We start from the raw sequence: 16171 nt of genomic DNA, 5'->3' as shown, positions 1-16171 counted from the left end.
CCAGTTACAAAGAAGGCTATAGAAGTACACCCCCAACATACACACATTTTGTTTCATTTCATTTTAGTGAAGTAGCAGCACTGTGGTGGGAAGATGGTATAGATTGGGTAGCTGGGAAGGTTAACATGATCAGAGGGAGGCACAAATAACTTATGAAGAGCAAAAATCCTACATGTTTATATTTTTAAACTCTCATTTTGAAGGGAAAATGTGGTATAAAAGTGCAGTAATAATTTTCCCAAACTGAAAAATCCTTATGGCTAGCCTGCCATGAAACAAAATAAATCTGCTCCTGTTAATGTTTTTTGAACTCCCAATATGTTCCACGATGCAAGCTTAGGTGTTCATAAATCATACTGCAGCAACTCTACAAATCCTAGGCTATAAAAAGCCTAAGGCACAAAATCTAAGGAAATGGTTCTGAAGTCAGTGGGTATTTTAGTATTGGACTTAGAGGCTTATTGTCTGTCAATTCATGGATGATCTAAAAAAAAGATAAATTGCACTGCGTATTCTAGCATCACACATACGACACCCTCTTCGAGTTTCAGCCTATCTTTCAAATAACGATTAAGCAAAATTCACTGGAACTTTATTTATATCCCCACAGAACATAATCAAACTTGATTTATATTTTCTGTTCTGTTGTTTTAAGCATAATATGCCTACCCTTTCCCCATTCCCACTTTAATAGAAACCAATCAGTTTGCAAAAGCTTCATTTTGTGAATACCATTTTCTGCCTTTAAGAGGTAATTAGTTTCTTCTTAATTGCATTTGTATAAAGGAAGGTAAGGATAAGCTTATTGTGTTTTCATTATGTCAGCCTGTTAGCAAACCCAAACAAAAATGAATGATATAATTGACTGACCAGTAGCAGTGAGAAGTCAGAAACTTTTAGCAGATTAGTTGGAAATATTAAAGGCCCTTGCTGATGCGCATATTGCTTAATTTTCATGATTTACTGAGGTAACGTGCGGTTCATCAAGCCAGCAAGGGCCCCATATGAACTGAAATGCAGTGAAATCTGATGCTTATTGCTGAATTTGAATAAATAGTAAGTGCTTGAAGGTGCTTGCATGTGTTGTCTGAGTCTGGTCTTTTAACATGTTTTGTTGAGAGTACATACATGTTTCCTGTTCTAGGCTTTTAGAGAAGAAATTGCACCAATCAACTTGAAGGTTAAAGCAGTTAATGATTTATCCAGTCAGTTCTCTCCACTTGACCTTCATCCATCCTTAAAGATATCGCGACAGCTGGATGATCTCAATATGCGCTGGAAACTTTTACAGGTATTCTGTTCTTCTCTTCAATGGATTAAGAGTGAGAGGGTGTCCCTTTATTATTCTTATTTTCTATTACAGTACAATTTATCATTAATCTTGACTGCTTTAGTAACAAAATGCAATGAAAGAGTCTCTTCTTTTCTCTCATGAGTGATAGCTTCTCTTTTCTGCTGATATCAGCAGTTCAGTGCAGGGAGGGGATGGAATTAATATCCAAAGACATGTGTACATATTTTGGGCCTGTATATCCATTAATCATGGCTATTAACAACTTTTGAAAGTGTGTGTGTGTGTGTATAAGTAATTCTTCCGTTGTGCCAGAATCAGTTTAGTCCTGCTGGCCACATGACCCGGAAAGGACAAACGTCTGTTCCCTCGGCCTGAAGCGAGATGAGCACCACACCCCATAGTCGTCTTTGACTGGACTTAACCATCCAGGGGTCCTTTACCTTTACTTAGATTGTCATTGCACACTCAGGATTTCCCATTACCCTGTGCCTGTTCTCAAGACTCTTAAACACATTCATGCCTTGTCTGGCATGTGTTGCCTGAAAAACATTTGTATCATTATCATCATTGGTTTATTTATATACTGTTTTTTGGCCAAGACTACTAAAGTACAATGATGAAATATCATAAATCCATAAAATTATAAAACAGCAAAATCCCAAGGATCCCATCAATTTCACTTTATACATTTGTGAGTTGCATTTGTAGTCTCACAAAAAATGTAGCTGTCACCACAACCCTTTGCCCAAACAATAGGCTTCCCCTTAGAAACAGCTATCGTTCTTACAGTTGCTCTTCATGGGCAGAGCTAACTGGCTCTACCCTTCAGTTCCTCAACAGGCTGCCATTCTCCAGATTCAGCAGCAGGCGAGGAAAAGAAGGGCGTGGCAGACTAAAGTTGATATTTTATATACAGAACTTGTAGTGAAGCAGTCAGGGGGGAAATGGACATCAAATTTGGGGCAGGTTCTAGGTATATTCTGGAAGCAGCATAAGGTGGGTATAGTACAACCTGAGGACATTTACAGATCATGCTAAACATATTTCACATGCTCATATATCTCCCAGAGGGCAATGATGTCACCATTCCCATTCTACCCTGGAGACCTAGGAACATATGAGGCAGGGGCAGTCATTCCATATTGCACTATTGATTTCAGACTTCGAATGGATTCATTTCTGCCTTCAAATGTTCCAGAAAACCAAAAAACTTCCAATAAATTCCTATTGCCTTAATTATCTGAAACTGTTGTGGAAGAACATCTAGTGGGAATTTCATATTAAAAGAAAATTAGTCGTCTGTACTCCATTCAAACTTGTACCAAGAGTTTTGTGTATTTCTATTTGCTTCCTTTTCTGCATCGAGACCCTATTTCAACCTGAGAAGAAGAAAAAGTTGGAAGTGTGAAATGTTTGAAAGTGGAGAAAAATGCCCCCCTATCTTTGACATCTGCGACCTGCTGAGTTTAGATGTAGTCTGCTGAGAAACAGTGTGTCCTGTGAGATGAAATTATTAACATTTCTGATGCATCTCTGTTTCTTGCAATGTAATTTGTGTTTGGAATGCTTTTTATGCCTTACGGAGATTTGACTAAGCAGTCAGACTCCTGCTGGATGTGCAAGTGCAGTTTAATTAGTAAACCAGGAGGATATCTGCCCATCCTGTCAACCAGCAAAACAGCATGCTCCAAAGTGGTTCCTTGTAAAGGCAGCTGTAAGATCAATAGAATCAAAATTAGGCCTGCTGACTACAGATATTTAGACAAGAGAAGAGAGAGAAGCAAAAAATTTCAGTGGAGACAGTATTAGTCACTGTGAAAATCTTATTTATTGATTTGCATTGCTTACAGAAAGATCATTATTCATTTGTATTTAAACATTAAAAACAAGAGAACAGATGCAAATGGGCAGAGTAAACACATCTGCAGTACATCTAAAGTCTATTTGCTAAAACTGTTTGTAAACCATTGTTTGCAATGCTGGCTGTTAGAATGGCTGTTAAGAATGTATGATCACTTGAAATTAATGGTTTTCCTTGTATATGTTTGCACATGCAGATATCTGTAGAGGATCGCCTTAAACTGCTACAGGAAGCACACTGGAACTGTGGACCCACATCTCAAAATTTTCTGTCCAGTAAGTGTTAGTAAAAGAAGCTGCTTGATAGTGTGTTCTTATACTGGAGGATGTAAAAGCAGATTGAGGGACATTCCGGGAGTAGATAAATGTGGTACTTGGCAGTTCAAAGCTCTCTTATTTTCACCTGAACAGTGAAGTCATTTGTGTATATGACCTCAAGGCTGCTGTTCATACGAAGTTCAGAAAGTAGTGTCTAAGTAGGATTGGATTCCTAGATAGGTACAATGCAAGTTTACACACAAATTTAGATATTTGGAAGGGGTGGGGGAAGTAGCTTTCATCATTTTTCAGCAATTAAACCTATCTACAGCATCTGGAATCCAGCATTTCTAATAACTTGACAAGAGAAAAATACAGAACAAATAGATGGCTTCCCACTGAGCATTCTCTGGGGCAAAGACATTAGAGAACAGCAGCTCTGATTGCCTCATTTTAATAAGGGTAATGTAGAGATAGACAAGGGAAACCAAAGTGGTTGGTGGTCTGCAGAAACTCCCTTACGAGGAAAAGGACATTCTAGCTTAGTATTAGTTTAGAAAAAAAATCAAGTACGGAGGGCGGGGACATGATAGAGGTGTATAATATTATACACGGGAAAACACGGTTAGAGAGAAGGGCTTCTCCCTCTCCCATAATACTAGAATCCAGAGTCATCCAGAGAGACTGAATGTTGTAAGATTCAGAACATACTGAACAAAGTACTTCTTCACACAGTGCATAGTTAACCTATGACATTTGCTACCACCAAATGGTAGTAATGACCACCAACTTGAATGGCTTTCAAAGGGGGTTAGACAAATCTGTAAAGGATAAAGCCATCAATGGCTGCTGCTGCTGCTGCTGGCTATGTATCACCTCGAGTATCAGAGGTGGTATCCCTCCGAGTTGCTGCTGCCACTGTCCGTGCTGACCACTGAAAAAGCTGTTGTAGCTTTGGATGGGTGGAATAGAGAGCAGAGCTTCGTTCTAGGTGTGGTGATGGTATTCCCAGAACTCTGTCTAGAAGGTAGAGATGGATCTTCACTCCCAGGTCCTGGAATGCATATTCAGTGCTTTCTTATGACCGAGCTTAATTGGAAAACTTAACTATAAATTATTTATTTTTGTCATAATTACCCCCTTTCTTTTCTTTTCTACAGCCTCTGTTCAGCTACCATGGCAGAGATCAGTTTCACATAACAAAGTTCCATACTACATCAAGTAAGTTGGCCTTTGCTCTTGCTATAATTGTCTTAGAGGAAAATTCACAGGATCTTTGAAAGCTCCATTAATCCTCAGCTGCCTTTCCTCAAGCTGGGGGGATCATGTAGAAATGCTGCCATAATTAGTCTCACTAGCTGAATTTGTATATACGTTTTGACAGGCTTTGTCTTCCTTTTCAGTATCAGTGCTTAACATGAATTGAAAACAATACTGCAGTTTTACTTACTTTGTTCCATGGATATCTATATTATACACTTACTTGGTCACATCAGAAGTGCCATTAAGTAAAGGGTACCATCAATGCATGGTATTAGAAATGTGTTTTTGAAATTTGCTGTGCCTGAATTCAGGGTTTAAATTATAAAATCAAATTTTCAGGGTAAGCTGTCTATTTAAGCATATTTGATAGACTCCTTTTAATTAAACTTTGAGATATGTCATTTGTATTTCCTGTCAAGCTGTGAATACTGAATGAACTCTTACCATCCTATGTGTTGATTTCCATCCCTTTGGCAATTAAAATATATACACTCCCACACATTTTATGTAGAGTTACTCAGTTTAAAATAGTATGAAGTCTGTTGTATGCTCTTATATTTACTTTTACTGTGATTTCTCTGGAATTGGCTGTTATATCTGGAAAGTATTGTAAACTGAAACAATGCTGGAAGAAAATATATGAGAAATATAGGCATGACCTACCAGAGTTACCCATTGCTTTCAAAGGGCGAATGATTTAAATACTTAAGCTTCTCCAATTGAAATTACTGGGAGTTTTTTAAATGGTGCTCAACCATGTCCTTATGGCAAAATTATGCCTCACTTTTATGTATATTGGGCTTCTTGTTTTAAGACTTAAATTCTTCATCAACTCATTGGGATAAAAGTGGGATAGGAAAGGATGAACAAGAGTTTGGACTACAAGTATGGAATGCCAATTATAAATTAACTGGTAGGCAGATTTTTGTGGTTTTGTACACATACTTTAAAAGCCCATGGGCTGTATTCCACTTACTCAGAGTTGACCCACAGAAATTAATGGACCTAATTTAGTCATGTTCATTAATTTCAGCCAATATACTCTGAATAAAACATGATTGAATACCATCCCATCTTTTTAGTGAGTAGAATGCTCTGCAGATTAGCCTAGTGGTTTACTTTTTTTCATTTCTGTATTTAAATGACTAGCATTAATAAAACTGAATCTCTCCCCCCCATAATGATCATCTCTGTGGTTACAAATGAATCATTCTGTGCTTATTCATCAGTTTGATAAAAGCTATTCCAAAGAAGCTGTCACAGTACCATATCATAAACTGCTACATTCCATGCTTTTGTTGTTTCTGAAGGCATCAGAAGGGATATATCTGGGTCCTTTCCAGTCTGGGTTCATGCCTAGTCATGGGACTACATCAGTCTTGATTGATATGAAAGATGATCTTTTTGGAGATAATTGGGGGAGTGTGAGCCCATTGATTCTGCTTGAGGTCTCAGTGGAGACCGGCCTGTTAGGACAAATGGAACATTTCCCTACCAATCTCAGTCTGCATTCTGCCAGTCCACACCTTAGCCACTGATTGTCAGCTTCCCACTTAGTCTCAGTGGGAGCTCAGCAAGGAGGAGGATAGGGACAAAACCAGAATTAGCTGACTCTGCTTGCCATTGGCTCTTGCTGCACCTACAGTTCTGCCTTACCAGTCCTCATGAGTGCCAGACCTCAGTGCATTTGTAGTTACCGGTAATCAGAGCAAGTTAATAGATGAAGTTGCTTTTGAAATATAATTTCCCCCATATACCACCTGGTTGCCAATTTGCAACTTATTTATACCCCGAAGTGCAAGACCACTTCTGGATTGATTTGCAAATGAAAGTACCATCATCCCTTGCTACGTTTGTTGCTCATGTTTGTCAGACTCTTTATATACAACAGGGAGAGTTGACAAACCATGAAAGTGTTTTCATTTACCCTTTCTTCTCCTAGGAAGCTAGAAAGTTTAGTTTTTATATTGTGCCTGTATCCTTTTTTTCTGAGCTAGCCTAGAGGACAGAGGAGAAATAACAATGCCATCAATAATATATTTAATCAAACGGATTAGTCTTTATTACAAGCCCGATTCAGCAAGGGTGCAGTGATTATCTTTTTTGCTTGCAGGGCAGAGCTGGGTTGAAAATTAGCCACTACTTATTAAACATATATCAGTGTCCAGGAAAGCATCCCTTTAGGGTCAGGGCTGCTACAGCCTAAACAACAGGATTGTACAAAGCAAAGTGGCTCCAGGCAGACGTACATGTATCTTGCATGTACAAGATACCCCAGGCTGCATTCAGCTCTGCTGGCTTGCTCCACCTTTAATTTCAGGTTTCTCTTGGATGTTTTTGAACCACGTGCTCTAGCATAGCAATCTTGAGTTCAGTAATTATAATACAAAGAATGGCAGACTGCTAATAAATTGATTCCATTTGATTCCACTGCAAAAACAGGTAATTCAAAACACTAAATCGGGGGGGGGGGGGGAGAGAGAGAGACTTGAGTAAGGAGAATTTCCTAAGACTTCTCTAGCCTTAAACATCCACTTGGGGGTATTGTTTTCATCCTTCAGTTGTCAAATCATTCCAGGCTCAAAACGTCCCTGGTGCAGAAGAACCTTGAAGTTTGCAGGTGCGCCCTGCTCATTAACCAGAGTGCTGACAGTTGTTGACACTATGCATATCCACTGCCTGGGCAAACCACTGGTAAATAGAGAACAGGCCAGTTGAAAGAGAACCTGTGGAAGTGTTGTGATAAAGATGAAAAAAATGGCTAAAGGTCAATGAAGGAAACAAATACAAATTTGTTCCCAGCTCCATCATGTGGATACAGCTTAGCACTCAATGTGTTCTGTAAATTCATGAGTGAGCAAACAATGCTCAGATAAAGGGCAAGAGTGTCAGATTATTTTTTTGAGAGGAATTGTGAGCCCACATGCTCTCATATTTATGACTTGCACCACTGAGGTGGTGATTCCTCAGGTCTTGCTTAGCCTGCTTCCACCCCTTCGTGCTGCAACATTGACACAGTGTCGGCTGTATTGGCTGTGCAGACTATGGAGAGGCCAGGCCATTGCCCATTTTTCATAACCAATACACAACTCGCTTCACTGTGCGGCCTGGGCAGAAACGAGCCCATGCTTAATAGCAAGAGCAGTGGATATCTGCAATGTTAGCTCTGGGGATGATGTACAGATTAGTTTATTACTCAATTATCTGAATGATTTTTCCAAAGTGCACCTTGGGCTGATCTCTAGAGGGCAGCTTAGAGGTGATCTAAGTATAACTTCAGCTAGACGATAAATGTGGCTGCCCTGGAGGACAGTCTGTGCTATCTTGTTTTCACCTCTTCCTAAAACATTTTTAAAAATTGTTTTAGGATGACTAGGAGGTATTTTAAGAAACAATTATGCTATATATATACTATTAACAGCTCTGTTGTCACAGAAATCCATAGGACTAAAACCTTGCAGCCAAAAATGGGAGGTTAGTTCGAATAAATACTCTATGTGAAATTCAGACCCACTGTCACTACCTATTGCTTCTTGGGCTTCATTTGCCGGTTCACAGTACTCTAGCAGAAGCCATTCTTGGCTGAATTTCGCAATAAGAGTCTAGGCATGGCAACCTAAGGCCTCATGGCTCCCATTTCTTCCAGTCACTTTCTGGCTCTCCCCCTATCCTTCCTTGGCTCTTCCTTTATTTTGTCCCAGTTCTTCATTACCCTCCGTTCCCTCAGGTACTTCCTTCCCAGTCCTCTTCTTGTTGTTACTATTGATTTATTTACTGTTTACTTGCCCAAATGGCTTCTAAGTATAAAACCAACTATAAAAATATATCCATGCATAATTAAAATGTTCAGTAAAACAATTTCATTAAACATTAAAAAACCCCACAATTAAAATGTACAATAAAGCAAGCCCATTAAAACAGCAATTAAAACAATTAGATCAGACGTTCAAGTCAGAAGAACATAGGAATGCTTGCATTTTCAAGAGCTAGTGAAATGCCAATAGTTTATCATTTCCCCGCTCTTCCTTTTTTATTATTAACTGTCCCATAGAAAAAGCTTTTAAGGTCAATCTGGACATGACATTACTTGCATGGATACAATCAGTGTATGCTCTCTTTGTTATGTAAATCGCAGGCATGAGGTAGCGTGAATAGCCTTTGGGCCGCCTGTGATGGTACAGGAAGCTGCATTTTCTTCCTTCTCAATGTTTACAGTAGAGGTGGGAATAGCTGCTTCAAAGAGTGCTTTTGCAAACAGCTTCCATGCTCCTTTTCAGCCTCAAATGGGAGTGTGGGGTTGTCTTGAAGCACTTTGCAGAAGCACTATTTGACACAGCACCACACTTCCCTTCTAAGTGGGTGGGTGGCCTGGGGCAGGGGCAGGAGGCTTCTTTCTCCTGTCTCCAACACCGCTGCCCATCTTCTAAAAGGAGAAGTGCAGAGCTGATTCAGAGAGTGCTTTTCAAAGGGCTTGAAGACAGTTCTTGCTCATTGGGGCAACAGGATTAAACTCCTCCTAGCAGTTGAGGTCACCAGTGATGTTAGCTGAATGGTGAGGTTCTGGGGAAAGAACCTTTCTGGCAATATAGCACTGGTCAAATGTGGAATTACTTGCTTATTGCAAGCAATTCAACAGATAGATCAATTGCATGGTATCTAGCACAACTGCTTTATTTTTCTGAATGCTGCTCACTACACTGTGGTAAAATTATAAAAAAAGTACATCGTGCAATCTTAACTAGCTTGATGTATTTATTTTGGTCTCTCTGTGTGTTAAAGTCTGCAATGGATTTTTAAGAGAGGAAAGTGTCAAAATGATTTAAAGCCATCTATTTTACAAGTGAAACTGTGCTTACTCTGTCTCTTCCCCACTGCCAGGGGTCATCAGGCTTTTACGTGTACAGACAACAGAATATTTACTGTGTCAAAAGAACATCTTCCTTCCATAATGTGTTCACCTACCACGTACTTTAAAACTTATAATTAGCTCAAATATCTATTGGCAGCCAGTGCAAATCCCTCTGTGAACCGTGTGCTATGCTTTGTCATCTTAAGTTCTTACAGGTTTCTTTTGTACATAAACCAAGTTCCACAATATTTACTAACTGAAAATATCCAAAAGCCACAGTATTGTTACACCTTTATTAGGCTTAATGTCACACTGTCATATTGAATTCTGCTCTCCATTATTGCAGGACATACCCAGGGCTGTATGTCTTCTCTTTCCAGCTCCATCTCTGGCCAGCGTTAGAAACTCAGATATATAAGCTAGGCACCAAATGGCTCCTTAAAACAGGGTTTCAGTTGGCAAAATGGAATGCCTATGTTCCATTTTGGGGCCAGACGGCTCAAAAGTCATATTTTTCAATAGAACTTTTTGGTTCCTGAAATTCACTCTGATTGTGCAGATAAAATATAATGGATAGAATCCTACTGGATGTGTTGCTAGTGTGTGGAAATAGTCAAGATCCAAGGATCCCCAAGCAAACACCTCCAGATGGTAGAGACTTCAGGTGCCATCCCAGCACCCAGGCATCTTCATTTGCTCACATTCCAAACAGTGCCTCTGCCTCTCAATACTTGCCAAAAATATCCAAATGTGTTGAAAACACGAATCAGTATCTTAAGTTATGCAGTACAGCCATGTACTGATTATGATTAGCTTTACATATCCGCATTTTTCACTCTATAAGACGCACCAGACCATAAGACACACCTAGTTTTTGGAGGAGGAAAACAAGAAAAAAATATTCTGAATCTCAGAAGCCAGAACAACAAGAGGGATCATCCGCAGCAGCAATCCCTCTTGCTTTTCTGGCGTCTGGGATAGCTGCGCAGCCTGCATTCGCTCCATAAGACACACACACATTTCCCCTTACTTTTTAGGAGGGAAAAAGTGAGTCTTATAGAGCAAAAAATACGGTAATTCATTGCAGTTACATTATTGGGTGTGTAGAAGAGTAAAAGGCCTGGAATCTTGTCTACAACTAAATGCCATTTATTTCCACAAGGCAAACTGAGCCATCCTCTTCAAAGCTGGTTGTTGTGACTTGCCTTTATATGTTTTCTCCCAGCCCCATTTTTTAATCTTTCCCTCATGTTCCACAATAATGGTTTTTGCTTCTGTCATTTGAGTGCTTCATTTATTGCTGTAGACATCGGTGGACGGTGTAAGGAAGCGGGGGCTGAGAGGAAAAAGCTAGTTTTTCATCTGCCAAATATAGAGGCTTTTAAGGAAAGTTGAAAAGTTTTTGATGAAAAATAGATCCACGGGGTTGTTCAGACTTATAAGGAGAAATGGAAACATTTGTGTGTGCAGAGCCACAAAGAATTCACTGATCTATTGCTGTTTGTAATAGACATGATCCATGTGGACAAATGGTTGCCTGAATGAAAAAAATGATATACATTTTTTCAGCAAGTATTAATTTGAGTGTATTTTTCACTGGTTGTATTGCTAACACATGTGGAATATAATGGCATTGGAATCCTGTTGTTTAATCATTCTGCGTATAGGCAAAATATTGGGATCACAGAAATTGGGAAAAATAAATCCTGACATTTAATAAAGCTAAGACAATCAAATTGTAAAATGGTTTTTAAATGCCCAAATTCAAGAAGCATTCATAGAATCATAGAGTTGGAAGGGACCCCAAGGGTCATCTAGTCCAACCCCCCTGCAATGCAGGAATCTCAGCTAAAGCATCCACCCAACCTGTGTTTAAAAACCTCCAAGGAACGTCTTGGCATTTGTCAGATCCAGGGCCGTTATTGTTGCTATTTAATTTCCTGGGATAGTTTGCTTTTATCGGTTTCTGCAAGATAGGGGACTATGGTGTAAGAGGGATCGCCTTATACACACCATGCAGAATTTAAGGCACCCCTGATTGTGTCCTCTCCTTACCTGCCTTTCCCCTAAACAATTTCTGTATTTATATCCTGCTTTTACCATGGCTATTCACAACATGAATTTAAAACAGGCAGGTAAAAAACGCACCAGTCAGTTATAAATATATAAAAAAAGTTACCATGTTAAAAACAACACTGAATCAAAACAATTTAAAACCATTTAAAAAACTCGATGAGGAGAAAAAGTACAACCCCGCCACTTGAAAGAACCTGCTGCAACAGCTACCAGTTCTCCTTATAGGTGGGTAGGCTCCAGCCTTTTGATTGTTTTGGTTGCCCTCTTCTAAACTTTTTTTTCCAGCTTTGCAATATAATATCCTCTTTGAGGAGTAGCAAGCAGATCTGTCCCCAGTATTCCAAGTGGGGTCTCTATCGGTTTGCAAAGCAGCTTTCATAACAACAGGGCTTCTACCTGCTTCCGACTTGCTTCCTGTCTTGCTTTGGTGCTCACTCTAGTTAATACCATTTGACAACCCTTTGAAGAGGACTTGGCTTTTGATTCTGCTACCTAGCTCAGAGCTCTGTATCCCAATGACAGTGCCTCGGGGCATTGTATGCCAATGCCACATTTACTTGGTTTCTGTTTGTCCTGATAAATGGTGTTGAATCCTGATTTCCCCCACCTATTGTACTTCAGCAGTTCCTAACAAAGCTGCCAGATATTTCCCTAGCCAACACTCTTCTCAACACCCACCTTTCTATATTATTCCATAGAACCTTCCATAAAACTAAGTCACATGCCTTTTTTAATCCTTCCCCTTGCTCCTTTTTAACACTTTGCCCCATATTAACAATACCAAATCCCTCTTTTGCCACAGCTTTGCTATATTCCTTCCTTTATGAGTGACACATATTAGAAGTAGCCCCTGTGAGATATAAGTAGATATTCATGGAGCTATGGGGATGGGAAGTGTCTAAAACTGGTGTGGGGAACCTTTGGCACTCCAGATGTTGCTCAACTACAACTGTGGTCATCCCATTGGCCATCCTTGCCAGGGTCGATGGGAGTTGTAGTTCAGCAACATCTGAAAGCCTCATCAGAGTGATGGATATGAACAGATGCCTTTCCTTTCTTCAGCTACTTCTCCTTTAAGCTCCTTTCCCACCCCTCCACTAGGGTTTGCTGCAGCAAAGGACCAAAGCAGATTCAGTCACAGTTAAGGGTAGTCATCTAGCGATGAAGCAATTGGCACACATCAAACCTTTTTTTAAAAGTATGTATTTCCTTTCGATTTTAAATTGTGCTTTCACAATTGGTTCCCAAAACGCTTTATGTTGGGCCCTCAGTGGTAGAGGGCAAGGAGGGCAAGGATATGAAGACTGGGGATATGTGACAAATAGGGGAGGAGTAACTTTGACCGCAGGGATAGTCAGCAGTGCAAAGCAGAAGAACATCATCCACTGACAACCGGGAGTACTTCTTAGCTCACCTTTTTGACCTTCGTGAGAGAGTTGCCCTGAAAAATCTCACAGTTCCAAAGTCTGTATTTGCTGCCAAGATTTATGGATCCACCCAATATAATGCGGCCTGCATAAATGGTTCTAATATGTAAGCTGGTGCTTAAGATAAAATCTAATTCGCGTGAGACAAGGCAGATGGTGATTTTGAAAATCCAATACTGGAATATTCAAAACACATTATTGCCATATTGCAGGAAAGGCAGAAGACATCATTCAGTAATTTGGTAAATAAAACAATCAGCAAGTAATTTTAGCTTTGGAATTCCCGTGTCAAAGAAGATCAGATGAGTTTATATCTTGGAAATAGTGTCAGATTAGCAGCGTTCTTACCCTCTCTCCTTTAAAATGTCATTATCAAAATTGTAGTGTAGCATAGCCCTGATATCTATTTTTATCCCAATGGTTAGCATGTGAGCCGTCTAGATTTCATTTAATTTGCATGGTTTAGATACATTAAAATGACTATTTGTGGCTGTATTGCCTCAGGGTTTTTAAATCAGGGACACACACATTGCATATCCACTTCCCCTTTGGAGACACTTGGTAGCACCAGCCTTTTTCTTCTGTTGCATTAAGACCCGACATCATTAGATAATAATGGCAGATATATATTTCATTTAAGCCTTATAGCAGCTCTATAATGCAGGGCTGCCACAAGGAAGCGAGCACATCGTGCTCTTAAAATTCCTCCAACTGCAGTATCAGAACCGTTGATAATGCACCTCCAGAAATCAGATGTTTTGCCATTTAACTCATGCTTGCCAGTTGTTATTTTTTTAGCTTGCTTTGCCAATTACTTTTAGCAAAAGGCTATGTAATGGGCATTTTGATTAGGCTATAGAGAGTATAAAGTATTGTGCAAAACATGGCGAACATTTAAGTGTATTAGATCGCAATTCTATACAGTTACCTAGGAGTAAGTCGCATTGAACTGACATATGTAGGATTGCATTGTTAATAAATTAGATTTATTAAGAGGGTGGAATTGACTCTTGGCATTCAGTGATATGTTACAATCCAAAATATAAGCTATACTAGCAATCATAAGTTTACCCAACATAGTAAAAATTCTCACTTAACACTAGAATTATTTATATTGATATAGCAGTGCAGATGAAGGGGAAGATAATTGATCTGATACTATGAAGGAATAAACACTGAAAATTGTTATAATCCTTAAAGTGTTTTAGAGTACAGTGGTACCTCGGTTTATGAACTTAATCCGTTCTGGAAGTTTGTTCTTAAACCAAAACCGTTCTTAAACCGTGGCATGCTTTCCCTAATGAGGCCTCCTGTTGCTGGTGCCCTTCCACTGTTCGGCTTCCATTCGTAGACCGAGGTAAAGTCCGCAAACCGGTTTTGCATAATTCATAAACCGAATAGTTCGTAAATAGGGCTGTTCTTAAACCGAGGTACCACTGTAATTAGAGTAATTTACAGATAAATCTAATGGTTTACAATAAAATTTTATAGGATATGCTGATACATTGTGCCTTGCTTTTTTGTAACTAAGTCCATGATCCTAGTGTTACAGGATTTGACACTAGAATTATAAAATGCTTTTTATAAGTGAGGGAGCATTTAAGCTGCAATTCATATAAAGAAAAGAAAAGTACAATGAATCAGTATTTCCAAGCTGATATATATGAATGCATTCTAAGGCAACAGCTTACTTCAGCGGCACTGTTCTTCTGAAGGCAGTCACGGAATCACCTGTTCTATATTTTTCAAGAATTATGACCTAATAAAAGTGATTCAACCGTACTTTGGAAGATCTTTATAACTGAAACTGGGTATAATATAAGCAGGTTTTCTGTTCTGAAACATTAAAGTGCTAGTAGCCTTTTTTATTTGTTCTGTGACTGAACAACCGTATTGTTCTCTGGTTTATGGAAAAAAAATGTGTCACAGAACTCACTCATAAGGTAGTTATTTATTAGTCCCTGTCCTTGATAAAAGAAAACCTTTTATTTTATAGCTAGCTTGCTGAGTTTAATAACTCTTTTCAACCCATTATGAATGATACAGATTTGCCTTTAGTAAATAATAATAATAAAATCTATAGTACAGCTGAACACCTCCTACCACTTCTGGGGCTTTGAAAATAAAAACCCCTACCATCTAGTTGTTAAATCCTGAATTAAACCATTTTACTTCTGAAAACTAGCTCTCTCTATATGCAGAGTTACATAGGGTCGAATCAAATTGTGCCCTCCTACTTGTGGAGTTACTTTTGATCCAGCAGGTACCTCCACTAATGGAAAAGGGGATGGCAAGTCCCCAGTGCTGCCTAAAAATCTTCTTCCGAGAGCTCGGGGACCCTGCCTACAGAGCAGTATGGAAGGTGGTGTAGAGGTTGCAAGGAGAAAGGAGGAATTGGCAAAAAAAAATCCTCTCCTCCTCTTCTCTTAGCAGAGGTGCCCATCGGATCAAAAGAGTACAATTGAATTTCAACCCCATAATTTCAATATAAGCTCTGAGAATAAAGGACACCTGCCACCTAATAAAGCTTCCATGCATCTAGAAATGAGAGGAGGGCTGCAGCTTATTCATCTGGGTGGGCTGCCCACCTGCACGCTTCATCCAAACAGAAACCCATGAAGACCTAGCTTGCTGCCAGAGGTATGGTATGATCCCAAGGGATCTTGTCCATTTGGGTCTTTGCCAGGGCCTCACCAACATTTCCATCCTGGGGTGGATCTACAAATTGGCGGGGGGGGGGGGACGACACCACTAAAAATATGTCAGAAATTAAATGGTTATAACAAAAGGGAGGGTGGCTATGTAAAAATCACATAGAATATCTTTTTGCTCTCTGGTGCCATCTGGTGTTGCATGTTTATAACAAATTCAAAACATTGGTTTTTGTTTTTTTACTAATGTAGTGAAGTCCTTGATTATTGTAAAATAAAGGTAAAGGACCCCTGGATGGTTAAGTCAAAGGTGACTATGGGGTTGCAACGCTCATCTCGCTTTCAGGGCGAGGGAGCAAGCGTTTGTCCACAGACAGCTTTCCGGGTCATGTGGACAGCATGACTAAACAGCTTCTGGCACAATGGAACACCGTGACGGAAACCAGAGCGCACGAAAACACCATTTACCTTCCTGCCACAGCGGTACCTATTT

At 39.5% G+C, this 16171-nt stretch overlaps 1 protein-coding gene across 5 annotated transcripts in view; it reads left to right on the top strand.

Moving 5' to 3' along the window:
• The window catches only part of UTRN (utrophin), a gene marked incomplete at its 3' end in the record, with an annotated part of 322774 nt that overhangs the window by 248504 nt on the left and 58099 nt on the right, over positions 1 to 16171 (top strand). For all 5 annotated transcript variants that reach the window (XM_082215859.1, XM_082215861.1, XM_082215860.1 and 2 more), the window contains 3 exons: positions 1145 to 1291; positions 3352 to 3430; positions 4573 to 4633. In XM_082215859.1, the coding sequence (XP_082071985.1) occupies positions 1145 to 1291; positions 3352 to 3430; positions 4573 to 4633 (287 nt within the window). The remainder of the gene's footprint in view (positions 1 to 1144; positions 1292 to 3351; positions 3431 to 4572; positions 4634 to 16171) is intronic.

This window comes from Podarcis vaucheri, assembly GCF_965113315.1.
Source record: "Podarcis vaucheri genome assembly, chromosome: 3".
Lineage (NCBI taxonomy): Eukaryota > Metazoa > Chordata > Lepidosauria > Squamata > Lacertidae > Podarcis > Podarcis vaucheri.
This window is presented reverse-complemented; position numbering and strand designations above follow the sequence as displayed.